Here is a 25,145-nt window from a genome sequence, read left to right on the forward strand (position 1 = left end):
TCCTGCTTCCCAACTCATACAGCAAGTGCCAGACTTTACGTCACTCACATCTGCTACTGGACAAAGGCTAAGAGAAGGCCTACCTTGCGGAGGGGAATGTTTTCTTAACTTCTGGGTTAAACTAGCAATGAGATTAAATAAACTTTGCAGAGCCTCCCAACTTTTAACTGGGCTAACTCCAAACTTACCTGGCCTTCCTGGTTCTTAAAACCCTCAATTAATGTAGTTGGACTGAGAATTTCTACTTCTCTTCCCCATCTCGACCCCCAGTAAGCATACCCTAAATAGCATTTATTCATGTAATGATTCCAGCCCTTCCTCCCAACCTGCCTGACCCATGTTTGCTATGGCAGGGGACAGAGGAACTTCTTTCATACGGTAGTAAGTTTCTCCTAGGGGACCTTGTGACAATCCCTTGTGTTCTGGGTCCAGGGACACCTTACAGTGACCCGAGTAGTGCAAAACACAAGCAATTAAAAAAAAAAAAAAAGTGTACAGGGGTGTACGTAGGAGTTATCACTCCTGACACTACTGTTTTGCAGAAATAAAGACTTGAGGTGGAGAGCCTTAGTACAGAAAATAGTCAAACAGACATACTGTAGCTGGCTGCAGGGGTCCGGTCATCCACATCAATCAAAGTTCCCTCTGACCTGCTCCTTGGAATCTCTCTGCTGGTTAGGGAATCTGTTCCACTACTGGAAGTGTTTTCTTCCTAGGAAACAGTTAAACATATAAAGCATCAGCAAGCATGCAGTCTGAAAAAGGGAAACTGTTGAAAAATAACTGAGCTTTGCTCTTGTGATGTGACACAAATTAAAAAAAAAAAAAAAGTGATGTTATGGTTTATGAGTAAATTTATGGACTCTGCCTGAGAGCATCACAATCCTGAGTGAGTCTTACTATCTAATTTTCAGCAAAAACAGCAGATGCTACAGCTGCAATACAATATGGTACCCGTCCATAGTGAAGTCCAATACATATTTAAACATCTTGCAGTTGGAACTAAGCCAATTGTACAATAACCTCTGTACAGAAGTTCTTGAATAAAAACTTCTTTTTAAAAAAGTAAACATCCTCATTCCTGTTTTCTGCTAAGTGTTACTAGAATCCTTAAAGTGGAAGAGCTAGATCTGTTCCTTCCTTTGCCAATTAACATTAAGTATTTCCAACCCTTTCAGCTTTATTATTCTTCCTATGTTCTTCCCTGAGACAACATCAGGTCAGAATTTCCTTTTATTAAGAATGACTTAAAGTACCCTTCCTTAGGGTCCATGCCAGCACAGCAACAGCCCAAGAGAGGACATTCAAGTCTCTTCTCTTCCTTGTTTGGTCTACAAGTGCTGGTTGGTTTTGACACAGTTTGCACATGGACTGGGCCACATGAGAGCTGTAAACCAGATGCTGTGGTTGAAAGAGAGAGTCCACAGCAGACCTATTGCAAAGGCAGGGCAGGAGGGGCATCCCTCTGAGGCAGGCAACAGGAGGATGATCTGCTCAAGGCACCAGTGCCTAATGCTGTGTTCAGCTGCACAGAGAGAGGAGTTGGAAGTCTTCAACGGAGTGTTGGGTATCCTACATGCTGAAGTTACCGTGTCCCAGAAACAGAAGCTGGAGGAAGTAAAATATTCGAGTCTTTTTGTGTACTCATTAAATTGGTGCTATAAACCAAGCAATCATTTAGTGACTTTCCCAGAATCTTCTCACTGATCCTATACATAACGGGGTATAAATGCTTATGGGAACAGATACATTAAGACATAGTTAAAAAGAAAAGAAAACAAACAAGCAAACAAAAAAGACCACCAAAAAACGGGGGAGGCAGGGGGAGACAAAGGGTTAAAATAAACCAGAAGTTTTTCTGACTCCATCCACAGGATACAATAGTCAGCTTTGTTCAAGAGTCTGAAACATTGCAGCCTGTTACCTCTGCAGCAGTAGCTGCAGCCTAAGTAGATCTCATTTTATCATGTTTAAAATGAGGGGGGTGGGGGGCAGTGGGATATGCATTGGTCCTGCTTTTACTGTGGCTGTAAGAAAAAGAATTTCCAGTTACAGTTCTAGTAGGTGAGTTATGGGAAAAAGGAAGCATATCTTACATCAAAACATTACTGCATAGAAAGCCTGCTGTCTGTTTCCATTGCACAATGCCATGGTTTAAGACTTTCTTTTTTCCACTGCAGATGTAAATTGGTACTTTTTGTTCTTCCCACAAGAGCTGCCTTCAGCTAATGGCAATCTGTTCAGGTGCTGATTTGCACTCAGGCAGGATGCAAGGCTGAGGTCAGACTAAGCTCAACTGTCACCCAGCCACTCCGCTATCACAGGGCTGTACGGACTTTCAGGTTCCTCTGTTACCAGAAGTCTCAGATGTAGGCCTTAGAAGTCCTGATTTCAGACAGCAGTGAAAGCTAGCCTCCAAGACTAATACTTTGCAGCTTCTGCTATTAATACCCCACCAGAACCAAACTGGAAACTAGAATACCTCCTTAATCCCAACATCAGAATTCCAAGATCTGACATCCCACACCTGTATAAAAATATCACTATTCCCTCTGTTTCTGATAAAAGACAGTATCTTTGATAACATGTACCGATTCCTTCAAAGGAAATAAATTCTGCTTTGCTGCTGCATCTCAAAATGCTGAAAAAAAATGAACAAATTGTATAAACACGGAAGATTTTTATCCCAGCCTTCTACTTCAGGGATTGGGGAGGTTTAATCACACCAGTGTAGGGCATCCATAGTCTAAAATCCCAATAAATGTACAAAACCAAAGTCTACTTTTTACAATACCAGTGTATTTGTTACCAGCACTAATGTCTAACTGATGACTTACCAATCAATTGAAATATGAATCTAAGAATAGTTCTTTAAATAGTTAAACCACCCACAATTATTTCAGTAGCTGTTTGAAGTGGGAGGCAGTAATGATGCAGAAAGAGCACAAGAGTGCAAGTAGATGCACAGGGGCTAAAATAGGAAACCCATGGGGAAGGGGGAGGGAGAGAGAAAGAGAAAGAAAAACAATCTCTTTACACAGTGGGAGTATATTGACAGGGGCATGACAACAAGTTTGCATATGGAAGTTTTATAAACGCTAAGAATTTCTGCAAATAGAACAAGCCATTTCCTAAAAGTTCCCTCTGGGAACTCCTTAAAACATTCACCACTAGCCTGGCACAAAGACAGAAATGGTGGATGCTGAAAAGGAAAACTACTTTCAAAAATAAGCTCCCCCCTGCCTTGAAAGCATTCCTTGGTATGAGAGCATGATGAGGGAGCCCTTGTGACTGAGGCATATCTTCAGGCCAGCCAAGAAGAGGACGAGTGAAGGGGGGAGATTTAAACATTCCTGGGCAAAAGATGACCACATTTGATCAGCATGTCAAGGGATGTGGGAAATTCTGGGAACAAACTGTACACATGCCATCGGGTACCGGGCAATGTGCCTCCTGAACAGTTACATGATCTGACACCAGAGCTGGGTCCCGTCTCTCCTACGTCCCAGCCTTAGTGATCAGAATGCATAAATCCCTAGCACCTTCACAGACACTAGGAAAATAAGAAGATCCGATGCTCCCCCTTTTCCATGGGTACATTCTGTGATAAAATAGCATCCCAAATGAAACTTTTGATAGGACAACCCTATTAATTAAGAACCCATCAAATCTAAAGCACTTACCTGGACAAATCCAGACAAACGATCATTCACAAGAGAAGAGATGTGGGATATAAAGCTATGCTGATCTGTGGCAAAAGGAAAGGTATGAAACCTTTTTGCTGCAAAAAGAGGAAATTATGTATAGGAAGAATCAGAAGCTAAGCTTTTAATTTGCTGTAGGTACTGGGTAAGAAATATGTAAACTGACAAGTGCTTAATGGCGCAAAGAATTATTTGACTGACGGCATGTCAGCTCACAGTGTGAAGTGAGCAGAGAATGAAGTGAAGAGGTTGGAAAGAGACCAGCTATGGCGATGACCAGTGACTGCTGAGGGATGTGGCATTTTTCTATATGAGGGCAAAGAAACAGTTTGCCAGGTGCACTCTGTGTTCAAGCGCAGAGTGTGCTGCTCAGCCCTTAAGAGCAGGGGACTCAGGACCCAGAGTGCTGCTGGCAGGCACATTCAGCACTGTAACAGGGGAAGCAAAATGCACTAGAAGAAGAAAGTCTCAGGTAGAAAGTTCAGCTTCGCAGAAGTCAAGAGACAGATTTGCTGCAAATGGCATTTCTGCTGCATGTGATGCCTCCAGAAATCTCTTCCAGGTCTTCCAAAATTCAAGACTCCCCCCCCCCCCCCCACCCCACCCCTCTACTGGAGAAAACATGTCCTGATGTGCTTAAAATAGTGGCAAGGAAGAAAATAAAAAAAAAGCTCTGCCCTCAAAAATGAGAGGGAACACATTCCTTTGTGTTTTTACGGTATCAACATCTCAGAGCAAAACACTAGCAATTTGTCTTTCATTCAACATTAACCCTGTTCAGCTGTCTTCAAAAGCAGGTTGTATTAACAGCAGAGGTCCCCTGTGGCAGTGTCTCCCCATGGACTCCTACTTGCCCCTTACACAAATAATGCTACTCAGCCATACCATTATTCATAGTGATTCGCGGACTTTTTATCTAAAGGATGAAACTTACGCATTTGCAAAGACAAGACAAGCAACACAAGCAGGCGATGGAGATATGCCTTATTCCTCAGGCTCACTTTCAGCTGTCATGGGGAAAAATAACTTGCTAGTTATATAGATTGGGTTGTTAGACTTACTTTACAAGTTTATTTCTGAAAAAGGAACAAGGTATATTCACCAGAATCCTAAATACATTGTTCCTGGTCTGAACAAATACTAAGTATACTGAACTATTTAAATTCTGTTAAATAGAAAAGGAATTCTAAACAGAAAACCATACACTGAAGAGATGGTTTCAGAGGGCACTACACAGCAGCATCAAATCAAAGCGACTGCCCGTTCTCAGCTTTTAACATGTTTCTACATAAAAAATGACCTATTACTGTAACTAATGCTTAACAGACCCTCGGTACTTGTGGCCTGGAACTGCTTTACACAGCTCAGAGTTTGGTGAGAGGCAGTTGGGCACAAGTTTACCAATCTTTGATTACAGGGCTGAACTGTGGTACTGTAGTTAGTGATTGTAAAGGAGAGCAAATGAAACCTTCAGTTGAACTGGTAAAGTCTTTGACTTACTCCCTTAGCCTGGTGCATGTGAGGCAGTCAAGGAAATGCAACTGTATCTCATTCTGAACAGAGACAGAAATGGCTTTTAATGTTCAGCCATGAGAGATCTCAACCCTATATTACCTATTTTACTAATACTCGGCAGTAAGAATATACTAAAGGTAATACTTTAGTATAGCCCTGTTACTCGTCACTTTACCTATATGATAGAAAAGCATTTTCAATTGAAATATGTACTAGTTTATTCTGTTGTTAAGTAGTTGCCAAGTTTGATACTTACTTTTTCAAAGTTCTGAAGATTTATCACCCCATGGGAACTGGGAAGCCATTCACACTCCTGCCTGAAGGGTTTAAGCTTACTGCAGACCCAGCGTATGTCTACACTGCTGCTTGTAACTGATGTAATCGCTGCTCCTAATACTTCATTTAAGCTACTGTTAAAGGCTAGAGCTAGTAGTCTCAGCACAACAAAAATGGGATCTGAAGTGGGTCACCCTCTCAGTAGATTTCCACAAGTTCACAAGTGGGTTTTTACAGTCTCTGCTCAGTTCTGCACAACCCAGAACTGACTGCTTTACAGCCCGGCTTGGGGAACAAACTGCAAGCAAAAATGACTATACTATAGGCACTCCCTTTACAAGGCAAGTCTCCTTCCTTCCAATCCACACAACTACGCTTCTAAAATTGCTTGTTGTAAGCGTGGGAGCTAGAGCATTTCTTTTCAATTATAAACTTTACATCTGGGTATATCGCTTTTCAGAAGACTCAAGAATATGTAGTGAAGTTTTGATGTTGTCTTTGGGGTTTCAGCTACCACTCTGAAATACTCCGTTGCTTCTCTTTGGCCTCAGGAAGAAAGAAATATGTTGCCTTCTACTTACATTGCTAAGTATCATTTTAAAGAACAGGAAATGGAGAGTAAAGATGTCACTAAAAAATGAATGAAAGGAGCCAACTTTGTACAACTGAATTGTAGTATTTCTTCTTTTTGCTGAACAGAGAAAGCTTTGCAAGTTTATTAGCCTAATTCTTCTATGAATTCATTTCCTTACCACCTCTCAAAAACCTCTAAAAACAATAACAGTTAAAAATCACACTGGATTCTCACTTATTGTATGTAACCCTACCTACTTTGGAAGCACAGTTGGTTTCTTGGCTTTTGGAGGTCCTATGAAACCACTTCTGGATCCTTCACAGAGATTGTAATACTACAAGTTATCACTGGCTGTGATACCAACAGTTATTCCTTCAAAATGGGTGTTGAAAGCACTCTGTAAAGAACACCTTTTATTTAGCAGTTTTGTTAAGCAGTAATTTTCCATTTCTAGGTGCTGCAGGTTGCTTCAATGCCACCATAATACATGCAACACTGAAGAGCAAAGGCAAAGCCTCTATGTACCATGCTCTGCATGTAAACTACAGCCCTGCTGCCCATCCTTGGGTATTTTTAATGTTTGTTAGGATGAAACAAAAAACCCAACTGTCAACATTTTTGAACAACCTAAAGGAGTGGAAGCAACTGGGAATCTCAAAATCTCTGCTATTTATACCCTTGTGAACTATAGCTGTGATCACAGGTTTGTAAGTACAGCATAGCTCCAAAGTACTCAACATATGATTTTGTTACCCTGATTTCTTCTTCTTTTTCTATCAAATTAGACTTTTACTCCCATCCAAGTTTCATGCAGAAGTTACACAGGGTCTTGAACTGAGCAGCTTGCCTGTTAGTGGCAAGTAGGGACAAAGCTTTAGACACCTGCACACTAGCTAGATTTAGAGAGCACTCCCAGCTCTGCTTAGTATTTATTATGCTTGTCCCTGGGAAAGGCTCATGTCTCTGCCTGTTAATGCCAAAAGTCAGCTTTGCAGAGGGACAGATGTGAGCTGTGGTCTTTGAGGGCAGGAAGCTGTGGTGGGAGACAGAAGTAGCAGTAGCATTAACAGTGGTGAGTGATTTACAGCCTCAGAGCTAACATCAAGGATAATTAAGGAAATTTAAAAAAAAAAAAAAAAAAAACAACAAACAGAAAGCCTTTTTTGTATGACTCAGAGTCACAGGGGCATGACCAGAAAAAAGAAAAAAAAAGAAAAAAAAGAAAAAAAAAAAGTCTTCCTCCATCCCAAAGACTTGATTTTGGCCACATCTTACTGTTTAACACTCTTCCAGTTATATATAGAAAATACCACTATCCATCCAGAAAACACAAAGAGGATACAGCTTCCGGAGAATCAAACTCAGGTTAAGTAGCAAAGTAGTTCTTAATTAGGAACGGACAATCAGACACTTATGAGTTACATGTTCCATTGAAATAATTAATTTAAGGGCTGAGCACAGGCAGGGGCAAAAACCCTCTTGACTTTCAACATTTAAATGTCTCATCTGAACCAGTGCTGTGACGACAGAAATCCTACAAGAGCTGGGCTCTCTTCACAGCATCAGGGCAAAGCAGAATGTGCCAAGGAACTCACCTGCAGAGAAGGGCCAGTGTTTAGTTGCTCATAACTTTTAAAGTTCTCAAAATTATAACTGTAATTAACAACAGGTTTTAACCACCTGTATCAGCTGGATATGTTAAAAATACGTAGGACGGGTTTTCTGCTATCGATGTGGCTGACACTATGCCAGGACCCACACTTGAACATCCAATTGTGGAACTAAATTGCCTGTCAGTATGCTGCATGGATACTGACACTTTATTTTGGATAGAGGTAGATTGAAGATGAATTGGCAAAAATGCAGCAAGAACCTTGAAGGAAATCAAACCTGATATCCAGGCATATAAAAGGTGCCTTTACTCTTCTGGTTTCAGCAAACTGAGGTGAGTGCCTGGAGAAAGATACCAGGGGACACTGCAGTGGGCTGTGCTAGTGAAGAGACGGGGAACTAGAAAGGGCTCTTTCCATAAGCATGACAGACTTCTGCTCCTGTGGAGGGGAAAAACACATCAGAAAACCTGCACTGTCAGGTGAACCTTCTCATATGGAACCACTTTGGTGTTGGTTGACTTGGTGGAGGGACAAAAAAACCCAACAGAAAACAAAACAAGAAACCCCACAAAACATACAGCACTACCACCCCCCCAAAAAAAAGTTAACACAGCAATACACGTGGTGAGTTTGTTTTGCAGTGTTTAAACTATGTCAGGCAAGATTTCAAAACGTGTAAAGGAGTCAAGAAGAAATCCCAGTTGCCGGGGGGGCGGGTGGTGAGCAGAGACTGGGACTCATGTCAGTCACTTGTTCCATTTCTTCTGGGAAACATAAAGAGAGATCAATACTGAGAGGGCAGAAACGACAGAAGATGGGCAACACGTGACCAGCTCAACACAGAAAAAAAATAAAACAGGCAACCACCTGTGTTGGGAAAATAATTCCATTAAATATCATAGAAGAAAGTAATTTCATTTGGCAAGGAATCCTCTGGTTCTCATTAGAGGTTAGTTTAGAGAGTTAATAACTGTAAGCCTAATCATTCTTCAGTGCATCCACAAATTACATTTTACTCTACTTCACTGACCACATAACAGACACAGGAAACACGTAACAGCACAAATAGTATGTTTGATAGATTGTGATAATATTTACAAGGGAAGACTGATACCATTTTTTTGTGTATTGATCTGTTTTGACAGAAGAACTTGTTTAACAGTCCTTGGCACTTCAGGAACACAGCAAAGAAAGCATCAGAGAAGGAGTCTTAATCACAGGAACACTTTCCAAGGTATACTGCAGAAAGTGCACCACTTCTTTGTTGTTTTTTTATGGCAACTACAGTCCTCAAAGTTTGGTTGGAACTCTCCTCCAGCAGCAAGACATCATCGCATTTAAAACATTTGTGCCTGCATTGTTAATAATTGGCTGAGCTGTCAATTAAGCTACACCTGCCAATATATTAGTTATATTTGACACTTTAATTTTGAAGTGAGGTAGGGAGGGATAGTCATAAAAATTTATTTCATTCTCTAAAAGCCAAACCCAGTACCTGTCATTAAATTGCAGGCTCTCCATTCCCTTTACATAGCAATTATACATGCTCTTGTCAAGCAGAAAACCCTCTTATTTCTATCAAATGGGATTAATGTTTAAATTGATAGTTTCTCTACTAATGAAGGACATTAGAATCTCTGAATTGTACTTTTAACAACTTCTGATTAATAGTATTAATACTTTTACTTACTGAAACAACAGGACTGCCAGATCAACTCTAAAATGGTGGTAATGGTCTAGCAACAAATAATGAAGTCAGAAGAAGATAAACTTCCATGCAATATCAGATCCCATTTAATCCATCTCTGATCACAGAAGACTACATATTTCAGAGGAAGAAATAAGAAATCTTACATATGAAAATGAGGAAAAGCTACTTCCAGTATTGCTGATAGTTTTATAATGGAAATGGGAGTGATCTGATCTTCAAAAAAACCCAAACAAATACATCGGTCTACAATATCATTGTTAACCTTCTTCTAAAGGAATGATCAAGCCCAATAAAACTGAGACAAGTTCACAACAAATTGCATGCCTTTATGTGTCTAAATTTAGTTCTTAAATCTACCTGCCTTACAGGCTCATTGATTGGACCATCTATTCCTACCTATTGAGAAGAGGGCATCTATACTTTTGTTCCTTACTGTTTGATATGATAAGGAGAATAACATGTCCAATCTCATCCATTTTTATGCAGCAGTGACAAAGTCACTTTTCAAAGATATTATCTTCTTTTTCAGAATTGAAACTAAGAATTGTATGAGACAGTTGTTCCAGAACTCTTCTTCCTCCAATCCCTACGTTGTTTAACCACATTCATTGTCTCCATTGTACCACAGCATCCAACTGTCTTTCCAGCAGCAGTTGTCCCTCTGGTGATGCATACCGTTAGCCTGGATGCAATACCTCAATGGAAAGCTAGTTTTCCTAGCCAGGAAAACCACACTATTATATTGTGATAGATAGTATTACCCACTGGAAGCATTTTAAGGCTGTGTATTCCCTTGTCCTGCCTCCCTGGAGGGCTCAGAGGCAGAAATCATTCCTGAGGTTCTCACCAGTTAGTTGGCAGACCTCCAAAATCAGTCAATGAACTGCTCGTACAGCAAATCAGAGAAGTCCCCCACGCTAGCCCAGGCAGTCCTATGCTGAGTTTAATCTTCTGTTGTCTCTATTCACCCCCCAAAAGCAACAGCACAGCTCCAACTTGCTCTTCCTAACAGCCCTACTCTTCAAGCTGCTACAGGCATGCTACCTTCCCACTAGTTCTGGTTTTTCCTTCTCAGCCAACATCACTGACTTTTTGAGGGCAACTTTTGATGAAGCAGCTGAGAGAGCTGCAATTGCTCAGGAATAACATGAGCAGGCACTATACACAGATGGGTGCCTGCCCATTCAAGAAATCTTCCCCACTCAGCTCTATGACACTTTTCCATGCCATTTATCATGAAGAAAGCGCTTAATGTTACTTCTTTGCATTTAATATGGCAGTGGTGAAAGGAGAAAGAAGGCATAAAGCTGTTGCTTCCTTCTTTCTTATTTCCCTCCCTAACACCACACAAGTGCTCTGGCTACAACACTGTAGGGAGTGTCTGTGTGGAGGGAATTAGTACAGGACAGAAAATGAGGGAGTCAGTAGCTCGAGCTCCACTCAAGTCACATGTCAAAGGGGAGAAAAAAACCCAAAACCAACCCCTAAATTATCATAAATTTCATCCTTTTATACAAAGAATAGTCAGATTAGTTGAAGAAAAATTTTCATCTGCCTTAAAAAATCTGGATGATACCCTCACATAAAAATAATGGCTGGAGTGATGTAGTTACAAATTGCTTAGAAGGTTGGGCTAAGCTCAAACTTATCAAATTCCCAGACAGTGCGTCTCAGATAACCTTGCAGAAAATCTTCAGGAAAACTATTCAGAAATGCTATGGATTATAGTTCATCAGCTTGAAGTCTGTGCCCCATTTTTATTTCATTTATTCTGCCTCAGTAAGCTTTATTATTTTTCAACACAGCTGAAGTTATTGCCTTTCTAGAAGCAGAGGGCTGCAGATCCGTAACTCTTAGATATAATCACAACAATTTCAATGTCTTATCTCCAGCTTCACCCCTGGACTGTCCCTGTCATCCCCCGCTCCACACACACACACACCAAAAAAACCCTAAAATATCCACCATAACTCCAGTCAGTCCTGCATGCCTTCAAGAATTTTTACATGCAGTAAATTCTCTTTTTTTTTCACTGATATGGCAGTCTATACTAGACCTGGCCACTGCAGCTTTATGAAGCTGCAAGGTCCTGGTGTCAATCCCTTCTTCTGCCTCACCCTTCACAGACACCAAGCATGCTCACCTTCTAATTTCATGTAGACTGAGCAATCTCAGTATTTTATGCTATTAAGTCTCCAAAAAGGCCGCAGTTCTTTGACCTTGCTGGCTTCCTACACAGAAAAACCTCGGGCATCATTTATCATACAAAACTACCTCTGCAGCATATGATGCTCCATTCACTAAAAGCAATAATCACCTGGTACATGAAGTGAAACTGCTATATAGGTTATTGTCAGACTACAGAAGTTACAGAATATTGATTTGAGACAACTAGGATATTTAAACATCATGCAAAACCACATTAATTTCACAACTATTATTCTGAAAGGGAATTGTCATGCACTGCCTAGAGTTGAAGTTTTTCTGGCTGCCGGTCTTGCAGAAGGGGAGGTTAATCTCTCCCTGTTGGAGGGAACTACCAACAGTGTCCTATACATTGGCTGTAGCAGACTGAAAGGAATAGACAACCATCTCAAATATCATCAGATAGCCCAGGGCACAAAGTCCCTACAGGTACCAGCACAGGCCATTTCATTTGGGATCAATGCTTCTGTGAAGCTGGAGTTCCTCTAGCTGGCCAGTTTCAGTCTAATCAGTTATAGCAGAATAACCTTTGCTTCAGACAGAAAGAAACCAGGTACAGGGTTACAAGTGAAATAAACTGAAATCCAGACCACACTTGTAACAGCTTTTCAGTACTTTGACTTTCCTAATTAGGAACCTGAAGGTACATGCTACGTGTTATCTCAGAGAATTCAGCCTATTCAGCAACACCTTCCAAATGCCATCCCTACAGAAACACTTTTTGTGGTTTCATCTTCATAAGTTTATTGCCCTTGCTGCATTTGCACCAAAATGTGGGAGGAAACATTCACAGCTTTTCCAAAAGGTCACTGACTTTGATGATCAAAGCATTTCCCTACCCATCTCACCTCCTTGGCAGCAAGTCTTGAGTTTTGCACCCTTAACTAGCTCCTACCTCTCAAGATGATAAGGGTTCAAAATGTATGTTATGTGAAATACGGCAGAATTGTATATGCAAAATTCTACTGTTTGTTTTTTTTGTAACCAAATCTGTTATTTTATGGGTTTTCTATAGAGACCAACATACAAAACACATTTACAGTGCAGTTGAAAGACTGTTTAGATCAATGAGCTCACTCCTACCATAATGTATGTATCCTTGCCATCACTGCCAGAAGCTCCTTGATTAAAGTATACAAGTGTTATAATGTGCACATATCATTTTAACTAAACATTGAATCAAACACACACCTTGATGTATTTTATTTTGCTTAAGATGCTTTTCCTTGGCTATAGTGAGACAGGAAACTCTTGTTATATCTCTTTGCTACAGACACATTATCCTGGTTGTGCAATTTAATGGATGAGATTTCCACTCTCCTTCTTATGGCAATTATTCTTCTATGTTTCAGGTCATCGATGGTTACAGGAAGGTATTAGTGGAACATAGGATTCTCCAACAAAAAGCTGTCTAGTACAGAAGGAAAAGAAAAGCATGAGGTATGAAAATCAAAACTCAAATATGCTCTGCTTCCAAAGCTTCATCTGAACATTAATTTGTCAATTATTCTTAGAGATGCATGGTCCAAACGTTGCCCAGCATGTAATTTAGGTCAGCTCCTGACAGATCGCAATCCAGGGTTATACGTGGGTAGATTGCTGTTTGTTATGGACTAACCAATGTACAACTTTGCTCACAACTGGAATCATCATGACCTAAAAAACTTCATCAATGTATTGTTTTTCTGTTAGCATTTTTCTGTTAGCTATTGTCTAGCTATGCCACATCCACTGGAAGTGAGAAGTATCAGTCAGCAGATCATCAGAAAGAACATGTAAAGAGATCTGTCTAATTCGGTGCAAGTCCTAATCTTCAGAATTTCAGGATATTTCACTCAACTTCACACCAAGTAAAAATGACCATATGCCCAGACAGCTTGACAAACATAGCTAAACAGTTTGTTCTGTTGTGAAAGTTAGTTCAGATAATTTTTTACAGCGCAAATTCATCATATATTGCTGATTTTAGCAAGATTTTACACTGGTAAATCAATGTCTGTCATCATCATTCTGCATGCTGAATCACTGGCATCCACACAAATAATTTTATTTCTGAGTTCTCTAGAGAATAGCATTAACAAAACCCTAAGGTTTTACCCTTAATCCATTAACTTTTTGCCTGGAGGGAAAGAGATTGAGCTTTTGCTCCCCTTTCTCCATATTAGGAGAGATGTGATTTGCCACCTAAGAAATGTGCAGGTGTTTCAGCCTCCCAGATCTACCTGTCCCAAGAGGAACAGGGCTTAAGACACACAGATTTCGGTACCACAGGTATAGAAGCTCAAAACCTGGCAACTCCTATAGTTGCCAGACTGTTTCAGAATCACTAGATTTTATTTATTCACAGATATCAAATCCAAAGAAACAAAGCAATCATCTTTACTCTTCCTATGCAGAATCAAGGCCATAAACTTCTACCTAGCTGTTATTCTGCAGTTAAACACTTTTTAATTGAACTGAAACCATTACAAAAAATATTTCAATTTTGAGCCCCAGAGCTGGTGTCTGCTTCTGTTGGGACCCAAACCAGGGGGTTCTTTTACATTTCCATTTCCTTTTCATTTACATCGCGGTAGAACTAGCTAGAATAGCATCCCTCTGATAAGCTTTGTACAAATACATAGCAAGGACAACCTGGTCACAAGGAACTGATTTTTGAACGCACAAGACAAGGAAGGGCAGGGATGGGAGGAAAGCGGAGACAGACAAGTTTACGAATGGAAAGACTAAGACGCAAAGAGACCAATAGCCCCATTCCAGCATCTTCCACCTTTAATGTTAAAATCGTGTAAACATGTGCTAACCCCTTAAAAATCTGACTCCAAACAGTTTGTCCCAGACCACTCACAAAATCAGTGACAGAGCCCAGAATGTCCAAGGGCCATGGGAAGAAAACTCTCACCAAGACCACAAGGGCTTTGAAATGACCACATAAATATCACAAGAGGCCTTCTCTGTCTCAAAGTGTTCACACCCTGAAATGACAATTAACTGGAGAGCAAGGCAGGTATTCATAACACCTCCTGACAGCCTTTGGCATTGCTAGGTTTGGCCTCCCTTTCCACCTATGAGCAAAAATCACATACCAAAATCAGATACACATCAACTGTAACTGTAGCTACATATAACAGGTAGCAGAAAACTACTAACATATACACACACGCCACACGTTGTTTTCTCTCTTCCATGTTTTCATTCGCCTGGTAAAACAACTGACCAGTAGCCAAACTTAGACATCTGAGGTTATTTATTCCTTTTTCTAAAAAAATGACATAAATAAATAAATCACAGTGATGGTGAATGCAACTTCCATTAAGTTCAGACTCCAAGCAAGCTGTTATTCTGTTTCTGTTACCATATACTACATGAGATGAGGAAAAGTCTAGCGAAATTTTTACTTTTCTGGGGAGCACATCAGTAGTGTATACAGTACCTCCTGCCTTTGTGTTTTGTAACTGGAGTACAATCATTACCTTTAAAAATACACCAGGGAATTCCAAGATATGAAAGGTTCTCACATATTTTCCAGATAAGTAGCACTTCTGTGCTCAGCCTTAGTAGTATCCACCTGACAGTGCAAGTCAGGCAAGTAACTGTGGGTGGGATCCAGCTGGCAAAGCATAAGTACCTGTGCTCTCTGGCAGACAAAAAGGTAATTCTGAGAGCCATTAAACACACCTCTTACTCTCCACTGATGAGATAAAGAAATTATGTTATTTATGTTAGGATGATGCATGCACTAAGCACATACAACTAGAATCACATACATACCTCAGAGTCCAAATAATTCTGAGTGCTGCAGAAAAAAAAGCAGTTATCTCACTGGGGAACCACACTAGTTTCCCACACTCTCCTGAAAACTATGTGTAGTTTAGCTTGAAGGCTTTTAAGCTTGATTCAATTAGCGTAACCCATGTCCTGTGTCCCTTCTAGCTGTAGGACTAGACAGCTTTGCTCATTTTCCATTGGAAAATGAGGAGACAGGTTTAAGTTTAGCTTTCCTCTTCTCACCCCTTAAGAGACATATTATGAATGCTTCGATCAGAAGTTGCTTCTGCTGAGAACTGTTAGATGTTATGTTAGATAAAAAATGAGATTTTATCAAGTATATTTGTGATGTTATTCATTTCACTTGATGGTTGTACAGAACTTGTTGGAAGCAAGTTAACGATTCCAGCACAAAGCTGAAGAATTAGCGTCCACACTAAAGAACAGACCAAATTTCAAATACGAAGAAAGAAAGAAACGAAAGAAAATAAATAAACACTGAGTAGCACAACAAACTTGCATTACGCATGTTCATAGTATAATGTCACATGCAGCAACAGGTGACAATTTGTGCTGCAGGAATTAGGGCAGTACAAGGAATAAATAGAGAATTCTTCTCTCTGCTGCATCACAGCCCTCCTGCCTTTACAGAGATCCTGTTAAATTAAGACTAGTGGATCAGAAGGAGTAAACTAATAAAAAGGTTATAATCACATCATCGGCTTTTCTTCTGGGCTCAGAATTGGTATTGCATGAAATCACGTATGAATAAAACCAAACCATCCAAAAGTCTTGCCATCTGCCTCCCCACCAGTTATTTCAGCAAAGTAATTTCCTTTTAATTACACAGCTTAGTATATGTAGAAATACAGCTTATTCTCCACGTAAATACGTATCCAAAGTTAGTCCTGATTAGGTCATAGGACAAAAATTAGGCTGTAGGATTTGCCACTGATGTCTCACAAGCTTCGAGTCTACTGGAGAAACTTTTGGGGGGTTTTCACAGTTGTAGGCTCAGATGAGAAATCAAACAATTTCTCATCAAATTGTTGAACAAATGTTTTGTGATGCAGCCTATTGCAGCCAGTGGGAAAGGAGCTGCTTGCTTTGGCATGTTTGCAAGATGACTGGCACAACGGACAAGCAATGCTGTTGGCAGTTCAAATTAGTAAGTAGAGATGCAACCTGAATTAATACCATTTTATCTAACTAGAGGTCACTGCAGATTAAGGTATGAGCCAATACATTTTAGAAGCAATTTAAATACTTCCGAACTCACATTTAACGCAGGGAAGTATTATGCCTCCATGGAGAGAGAGACAGAGATTAAATAACAAATTCAGAGCAAGCCTGGGATAGAACCAGGGTCAAGTCTCCCAAGTTTTTAAGGTATCAGACAAGAGACAAGATCATCTGGCATCGTGCTTGTGGCTAAGCATGCTCTTAGGGATGCCATCTGACTGGGTGGTTGGCTGTCTGTCTGCTCCAGAAAGCAGCAGCCCTACATCTCCTTTGCATCTACACTGGTGCTTATCTGGTCTCACAGGGAGCTGGCCCAGGCGTGATGAGTCAGTGTTCACCTGTGCTGGCCTGTAGGAAGTAATGGCAAGGTATGAGAAAAGGGACTACCCCATTCAGCAGCAGGTACCCATTACAGCAGCTTAAATATAGTGCAAGAACTCACCCAAAGTAAAATGGCAGCTCCCTATCTCGCAAGTACATTGCAAAGAGGTACATAAAGATTATCAAGTACTCCAAATCTCCAGTGAAGGCAGACTTCCTCTAATAATTCAAAAAGATCCTTTCCCCATTGAGAAAGCTGAAGAAAATGGCAAAGTGATTCAACTATTTACATTTTGGACTCAAACATTTGTCATCCAGAGTCTTTTGTAAATACATATCCCAAGAAGACCTAGAGGACTTTCTTCTGGGCTGCTAGAATACTCACTGTGTTTCCAGAACATTTCAGCCTCCAGAGTCACTCCCACAGCAAGGGGGAGGCAGCATTTGGGGGCATATAACACAGCTTTCAGCTAAATAATCAGCCAACTTCCTGAGCAGGCTGGCTTCTGAGGTGAAGGTCAGCTCTGCAAGGAAAGGACTCCTGCTGTTACAGAATATATGCCTGCTATAAAGTTCCTTGAAAAGAATGTCTGGATACATCCAAACCTTAAAGCTTTTTCTCTGCACCATGAGGACAGCAAAACAGAGCCCAAAACATCACCTGCTGCAAGCTATAACACTTCTTTTTTTTCAGTTTTCTGAAGTTTTCAGTGGTTCAAAGCCCTGATTCAGCTTCACCACTGCTCCTTGTTAGGGAGGTGCTCCAGTGCCTCCACTTATGGAAGTATACAGTAGACACTTTGAGTGAATTCTGGAGGGCGAGAAGGGAAGGTCGACAGAAACTGATACGGATGTTTGCTTACAGACAAAAATTACTGAGGTTATTAACACTACAGCAGACATGAAGAACTACTGGAATGCCTAATAAATTGGACAGCGTAAGATTAAGTTTGCTGTAGATAAGAACAGGAAGAGGTGCTTTCAGAGGAGCAATTTAAAATTACTCATACCTGTTGATTTCTAAACTAGTTGTAGATTCTTAGAAAAAGCTCAAGTATGATCCTCAGCGGTTTAACAAGGCTGTTTGCTCAATGAGCAGAAATAAGATACTGGTCTGTACTGAGAAGCAGATGAAAATATGGTAAAATATTGCAGAGCCAATACATATATATGTTTTCCATGAGTATATGACCTCACACTTACTCTGGAATTCACTTTCTGGAAAGAAAAAAAAAAAAAAAAAAAAAAAAAAACCAACCAAAAAAACCACCAACCTACTCCTGAAAGGAGATTAACTGAAAAGAATTCAAGAAAGAGGGTAAGTGATGAGAGGAACAGGCTTCCATGAAAGAAGTTAGAAGAGATAGATGACCAAATCAGACTAAACTTTTTGTGGTAGCAGCACAGTATGGGAACATCAGAAGAGGGATGTTATTGAAATAGCTCATTTTCTCCTCTCCAGTCATGTTCCATTTCCCATTGTGGGATCTGTGAGGTAACTTAGGGTCTTATGCAGCTTTTTGTAGAAGGGATGGGAGACCCTATAGTTCCAGACAAAGCCATGCTTACTCTTTTACTGTTTTTTATTTGCAAGTACACACCATAGCTTGTGGTGCCCAAGTTTGATGTACTGCAGCTGCTGCTACCATACAGTTCAGCCCTTCAGACAGGAGGACATCATTCAGAGACCATCAGATTAGGCTGACTAAATGGCTGTTCTGTCCAAAAAACCAGTCATCTGGCTTTTACAGCAACATGATTTATATTGCTGCCTTCTATGTGCTTTTGGTGTTTCTTCCACCTACTTTGTATTCATATTTCAAGGGTAGACTTCCCTGCAGGGGCTTAAGCCAAAGTTTACAGTAGCATAAATGTGTAGTTTCTCAAGAAGCTTGAGTTTATCTGTTACGAAAAATAGAGAGGAAAGGCATCCAACTTCACAGGTAGTGAATTTCAAAGTTTTTGTTTCCTTGAATACCCTTCATAGAAATCTCTCAGAGACTGCCCACCAAACACAAGCGTTCCTGGACAACAGGCTGAAAATCACTATAATAAAGAGTTAAAGGGAGGCTGAATTGTGCAGTTGAATCCAATTAGCCATTCTCATAATGAGGGGAGAAAGCGAGGGAAGAGAGACAGCACATTTTAAACCAAACATTTAAATTCTCAGTAAGCCTTCTATTGCAATGTATAATTAGCCTGTTGAACACATTCCCACAGGATATTGTTGTACTATATAGTTTAGTGAATATGACTGTAGGTATTCCTTGTTTCTAGTGTACCCAAGGTAAACACTATTCTATGGCTTCTAGCATGACAATAACCAGCTTGTACTTGTGTTGTAAATCCCATTGTGTATCTCCCACCCAACACAGACACTGTGCAACTGGTTTCAGTACGTAAGTTCAGCATTGGAACATTTCATATTAACCGGTGTCAAATACATGGTTCTGGGCTAGGGAAAGTATTGCCAGTGTGGCAATTTGTGCCTCCCAAGATCTACCCAGTACAAAAGATCCCCTCCCTCCTTACCTCCCTCTCTCACTTACTTAGGAGGATGCCTATTGCCATTTTGTAGTAAAGCCAGTAAAAAATTATTCCCAAGCTGTTAAGATTTTGAGCTGTCTCCTGAAAGAAAGAAATCTATATCAAAGAAGAGGTGTTACTAGCCGAGTGGTAATAACAGGTGGGAAGAGAACAAGAACTGTTTCTTTCTTGTCTTTCATTTAAATGTTTCTATTTTTAAACAGACCAGCCAGCTCTGCTTATTTTTTTGCCATAAAGGGAGTTGGTTCAAGGTCTGTCAGCAGGATAGGTCTTGCCTCCATTTAGCCTGGAGATATTACCTTTCAAGGATTCACTTAATAGAGAATGAATATTTTAAAGTTTAGAAGTATACGTGCTCTTTAAACTCTATTTTTCTGATTTCCAATAGCTGCCTTGTTAGCAGGGAGGATTCTCGTGCAGCGTTCAGCATTCTATTGCACGCTCCTGATCACAAAGCCAGGGGCCAGTCCAGCTGCTGAATGCATGGAGTATTTCAGTTCATACAGTGCTTCAAAAAACCTCAACCAACCATCAAAAAAACCCCAGCCTACACATGCACACACACACAACTACAGCGGCTTATTTCACAAAAGAAAAAAGACAGAGAAGCCCAGCTTAATATTGGTTGATTTAAAATTGTAAGAGGTTCACCATTATTTATGCTCTCAGGAAAGGCAATCACCAGCACTTAGCAAGCGCCGTACCTTTCTCCACACATCCCAAACCACCCTAGGGTAAAATATCATGCAATTAAAAATGTACACAGGTTCTGAATCTTCTCCAGAGGCACCTAGCACTAGCTATGGCCAAAAAGAGACCATTGGACTGCAGCATTAGTACTAGGTAAAAAACTACTCTGACGTTTCAGCCCTTCCAAAGTATTTTAAACAAAACCAGCAAGAAATACTTGAAAGAAAAAAAAGCAAACTCACCATTCTGGAAACTAAGAGCTTTCTCCTAGATCCAAATTATGTCTTTGTTCAAGACATCAGCGGTGTTGAAGGAGCACTCGTTCTTGCTCCAGCATTGAAAAAGTCCAGCGTGCTCAGGGTTCGGGTAGGTGCTGGGAGCACACCTGGTGAGCCTCCCTCCCCAGGGTGCTGAGCAATGCCTGCTGGAATGTGCAGTCTAGCAGGTACCTGGCACCACTTGTTCAAACAGATAGGAGGGAGCAATGGAACTACATTACCCATAATTGCCTTCAGCTGGTTTACGATTACACCTGAAACCAGGAGAGGTGGTGTGGGAGTTTCGCCTTAGGGAGGGGAGATAGGCATGCAGAGAGAAGAAGGAAGTGTGGGCTCCTTGTGTGCTGCTGGAAGAGAATTAGGGTTTTCTACTTTCACTCACTATGTTGCAGATATATTGAATTGCTGAGAGGGGGACAAAGGATGGCTTTCTGATGCAGGTCGGGGTTAGAAATAATTAGATTTACGGGTAATGAATACAGTGACCAAAATCGTATGAACCTGTATGACCGGTTTGGGCATTTGTGGACATCTATGAGGAAGCACATGAAGGAGGGGTGGCAACAGCCTAAGAAGACATCTACAAAGGAGGGAACGCAGAGACATTTGGGAGGGTGGGAGCAAAACAGCTCCTTTTTGGCCCCATGAGCTTGAGGAAATAGCAAGTTTTCCCAGACTTTATATTGCAAGTATTTTTCTCAGTAATCTCAGCATTTTGTAGGATCAAGTTGATAAAGATTAGAGGGACAAAGATTATAGCCACAGAGAGGTAAGATAAATGGTCTTTGTGCCAGGAATGCCATGGGGAGTTGAAGAAGAGATGATTTGCCAGTCTTCTTGTTATTTGCTACCTGTGGTTTTGTCACTTAGGACTCGCAACTGAAACCCCCCCTTTGATGAAAAGAGGCTTCACAGGCTTTCTAAGCCTGCCTCCAGAATGCTCAAATACAAATCAAACAGTATAAAAAAATGGAGAAAAAAAGAATCTGGTTTGTTTGTGTAGGAGATAGTATCGATAGTGGTGGACAATTTCCACCAAATAAACTGCCAAAATAAATGGTTTTGTTTGACCAGGGCTGGTAGCAAAGTGGGGTGAAACTCAGCAAATGGTTTCACCTGGCGAAAAATGAAGTTGAAATGATGCCAACACCCTTTTGACTAAATGGACAGTCCACTGCAGCACCACTCAGCTCCTTCAGAGAACTGAGCACTTTTTCTTCCCCCACCACAATCCAGAAAACAGCCTTTCCCACCTGACCATATGTGACAAAGATGAAAAAAGAGATGCCCCATCACCAAATACTTTAATAAACTAGGTATATTGTTGAGAGAGCTCTGTCCTGCTGTCAGAAGCAGAAGGTTAGAGTAACACCGCAGGGTTATTCACTTTGTACTAAAACTACCTGTTACAGAAAAAATAAGCAATTTCTACTCCCACTGCCTGTCTGAAGGTGTAGTTTAGAAACTCAAGATCTGGAAATAGAAAATGTAGGACAGATAAAGCCCTGTCAGACACCAGGAGCAGAAGGGAAACATTTCCAGAGACATTTAATGGCTTACTCAGAGCTATTAAGAAAGCAAGTATTTAGGGTTTGTTATATATTTAATTTTCTGGGGGTTTTTGAGGTAGGTACTGTCTATCATGTGTGTCTAATACTAATGACAATGACACTCCAAATAAGTTGAAATTCACTGTTATGGTAATATAATTTAATAATAAATTTAGATCTACATATCCTAAACTCTAAATTACAACACCTTTTCTGTATCTCAGACTACTACATAAAATTTCCCTTTAGATAAGATACTTTCCCCCAGATTTCATTTCTCTGAATGGGCCATTAACTTATAGCAGAAATGTTAGTTCCCAGCAGAAGTATTTTCAGAGCCAGATGCTTTTGACAGTCCATTCTTTCCATTTAAGGAATAATTTTAAAAGTATTAGTGGTATTTTATCTTAATCAGAGAGATTTTAAGTTTAGGTTAATGATTTTTAACATCCTTTTTTATAGGGATGAATAAAAACTCAAACAATCTGATATGCTTCTCAATGTTTTCCCAGCTAGAAAATCCTTATAGAGGATATTTGTATCTGCAGGATCGTAGGACCCCATGGGTGGGACCCTGCTGACCCACATAAAGCATCTAGAGGATTTCAGTTCACCTCTGGGCCTCAGAAAAGGGCTCGAGTACTAACATAGTCTATCTAGGTTTTCAGTACAAGAGTGACCAATCATTTGTTCCCACATTCTTATTAAAGTCAGCCATTTCTGTCTTGTTGCATAACAGAGTTTACCTCGAAGGCATCTAAAATAGGTGTTTAAAAGACAGTACTACCTACTCTGCTACCTCTCCAAAACCAGATCTGACCAGCCAGCTTCCATTTCCAGACTCCGCTGAAACCTATACTCTGCAATGACTTGTCTTTGAACATCATTTGGTGAGACATTGTGGTTTTATGCACTTCAACTCATTTTCAAAGCAGTCTTCCAGAAAGCAAATTTAGACTGTTAGGACTTAAGAATGCTAAGTAGTATGTGGATAGTTAATAAGCAATTTCATGCATTTAATTAAATGCACTGTTTGCATACAGGAGAAACCCACATGCTGTACAGGCAGACAATAGCAATAGCAGATGCTCGCAAGCTCATTTGGCAGGATATTATTCACATTTTTTGTTTGCTAAGCTAAATCCATTTCTCAGGTATATTTCTGTCATTTAAATCAATGGAATTTTGGAAGAAATATTCTGGGACAGAAGCAGGACCTATGAAGTTGTCCTGTTTTCAGCTGGGATAAAGTTAATTCCCTTCTTAGTAATTAGTACAGTGCTGTGTTTTGGCTCTGATTTGAGAACAATGTTGATAATGTGCTGATGTTTTCAGTTGTTGCTGGGTGATATTTATACTAAATCAAGGACTTTTCAGTTCCTGGGCCCTGCCAGCCAGAGGGCTGGAGGGGCACAAGAGACTGGGAAGGGACACAGCCAGGACAGCTGACCCAAGCTAGCCAAAGAGGGTGACACCATATTCCAGACCATATGGTGTCATGCTGAGTATATAAACTGGGGGAAGAAGAAGGAAGTGGGGGGACACTTGGCATTATGGTGTTTGTCTTCCCGAGTAACCGTTACACGTGATGGAGCCCGGCTTTCCTGGGGATGGCTGAGCACCTGCCTGCCCATGGGAAGCGGGGAATGAATTCCTTGGTTTGCTTTGCTTTACCTATTAAACTGTTCTTATCTCAACCCTTGAGTTTTACATTCCTTTCCCATCTTCCTTCCCATCCCTCCAGAGAGGGGGACTGAGCGAGCGGCTGCACGGTACTTGGTTGCTAGCTGGGGTTAAACCACAACAGAGGTTAATTTTAAGATGGAAAATTTGGAAGCTAGGAACACATGTACATAGGAAGCTCTGCATGAAAGCTGGACATGATGGGTCAATCCACGTGAACAAAGCAACTAGTGTAGTGAGGCTGGTCTGCAGCAGCTGGGCCTACCAGCGCCAGGGCACAAGCAACATCATGGGATATTTACCTCACTTTAGAAGTGGGTGAATGCCTCCAAGCCACATCCTTTGGCTTTTGCAACCTTACTGGTAGTGGTGGCAGGATCCTGGAAAACTTGGGAGTGTAAACAGTTACATTCCGGCTTGTCATAACATAACATATATGGGAAGTGGCAGTCATGTCTTCACTTTTCATTTGATTACAGTGTGTGTTTTCCACTTCACGGACTTTTTCCTTTTTGTTTGTTTAAATGACTACATATTTTGATGGCTAAACCTAGCAATAATTGCAGGGTCAAAGGGCATACTTAGGTTCTGTCTGTAAATGTATTTCACTTGCCTGAAGCAGATTGAATAGCTGGGGCAGAAAGTAGCATATCTTTTTTGGACTTGATCTCAGTTTTGCTGCAGTTCTCATCATAAGAATGATAAATGCCAAGGATTCAGTGTACATTACATACTGTTCTCATCCCATTTGTTTCAGTTGTTCCTAAAGCTTGTGAGAAAACAAATATGACCCACATGCCCATAAAACTGTTAGAAGAGGGGCACCAAAGCCCTAAGCCATGGTGACATTTACTTGTACAATTATTTCCAATAAAAATTATGATTTATTATTCTATATATAAAATATATCGAATATATAATATGATAATAAGAAATAATCATAATAAATCATATTTACTTATATATGATAATATATATTTATATATTATCATATATAAATATCTGTGATTTATTATTATTATTTTCATTATTATTATTATATTATGATTATTACACTATGATTTATGCATGTCTGTGTGAGAGGAAACAAAAAATACAATGTCAGGCCATTCTGGATAGAAAGAAGCCACTAGGACATGGTCAAATTATATATTTTTTTTCTCCTCCCTACTCCTCACCAGTGGAAGAAAAACTTGCACGGCAAAGAATGTCCTGCCAAAGATGTTGACACATTGGGTAGCGGCTTGGGTATACCTCCCAATGAAACAACACTTAATAACCAAGAGAGGTGTGGGGGTGAAAACTGGGATTCTGCCAGGACTATGCTAGAAAACATTTAATAGTATATTATGCTGGCAAAAGCAGTTTTGAATGTTTTTACTGATTCCAGAACCCTAAGTATAATCTATACCAGCAAAAGTACTTCTGCCAGTTCTGTGTCCACATTAGGGCTCTTGCCAGTATCAAA

The 25,145-nt window shown here is 40.4% G+C and overlaps 1 protein-coding gene and 1 long non-coding RNA gene across 7 annotated transcripts in view; one reads left to right on the forward strand and one right to left on the reverse strand.

Moving 5' to 3' along the window:
• MACC1 (MET transcriptional regulator MACC1) overlaps window positions 1-23,660 on the reverse strand; it is a 37,218-nt gene extending 13,558 nt beyond the window's left edge. The window contains exons 1-2 of the mRNA XM_080385216.1: window positions 20,409-23,660; window positions 598-712 (exon numbers count right to left, since the gene is read on the reverse strand). Of these exons, the coding sequence (XP_080241342.1) occupies window positions 598-712; window positions 20,409-20,411 (118 nt within the window). The 5' untranslated portion in view covers window positions 20,412-23,660. The remainder of the gene's footprint in view (window positions 1-597; window positions 713-20,408) is intronic.
• Window positions 1-25,145, forward strand: part of LOC308062934 — a 109,325-nt gene that overhangs the window by 44,510 nt on the left and 39,670 nt on the right. For 4 of the 6 annotated variants that reach the window (XR_013927754.1, XR_013927757.1, XR_013927758.1 and 1 more), the window contains one exon: window positions 8,828-13,038. This is a non-coding gene — a long non-coding RNA (uncharacterized lncRNA). The remainder of the gene's footprint in view (window positions 1-8,827; window positions 13,039-25,145) is intronic. The other 2 variants (XR_013927755.1, XR_013927756.1) reach the window with 2 other exon arrangements.

Source organism: Falco punctatus, assembly GCF_963210335.1.
Source record: "Falco punctatus genome assembly, chromosome: 4".
Classification (NCBI taxonomy): Eukaryota; Metazoa; Chordata; class Aves; order Falconiformes; family Falconidae; genus Falco; species Falco punctatus.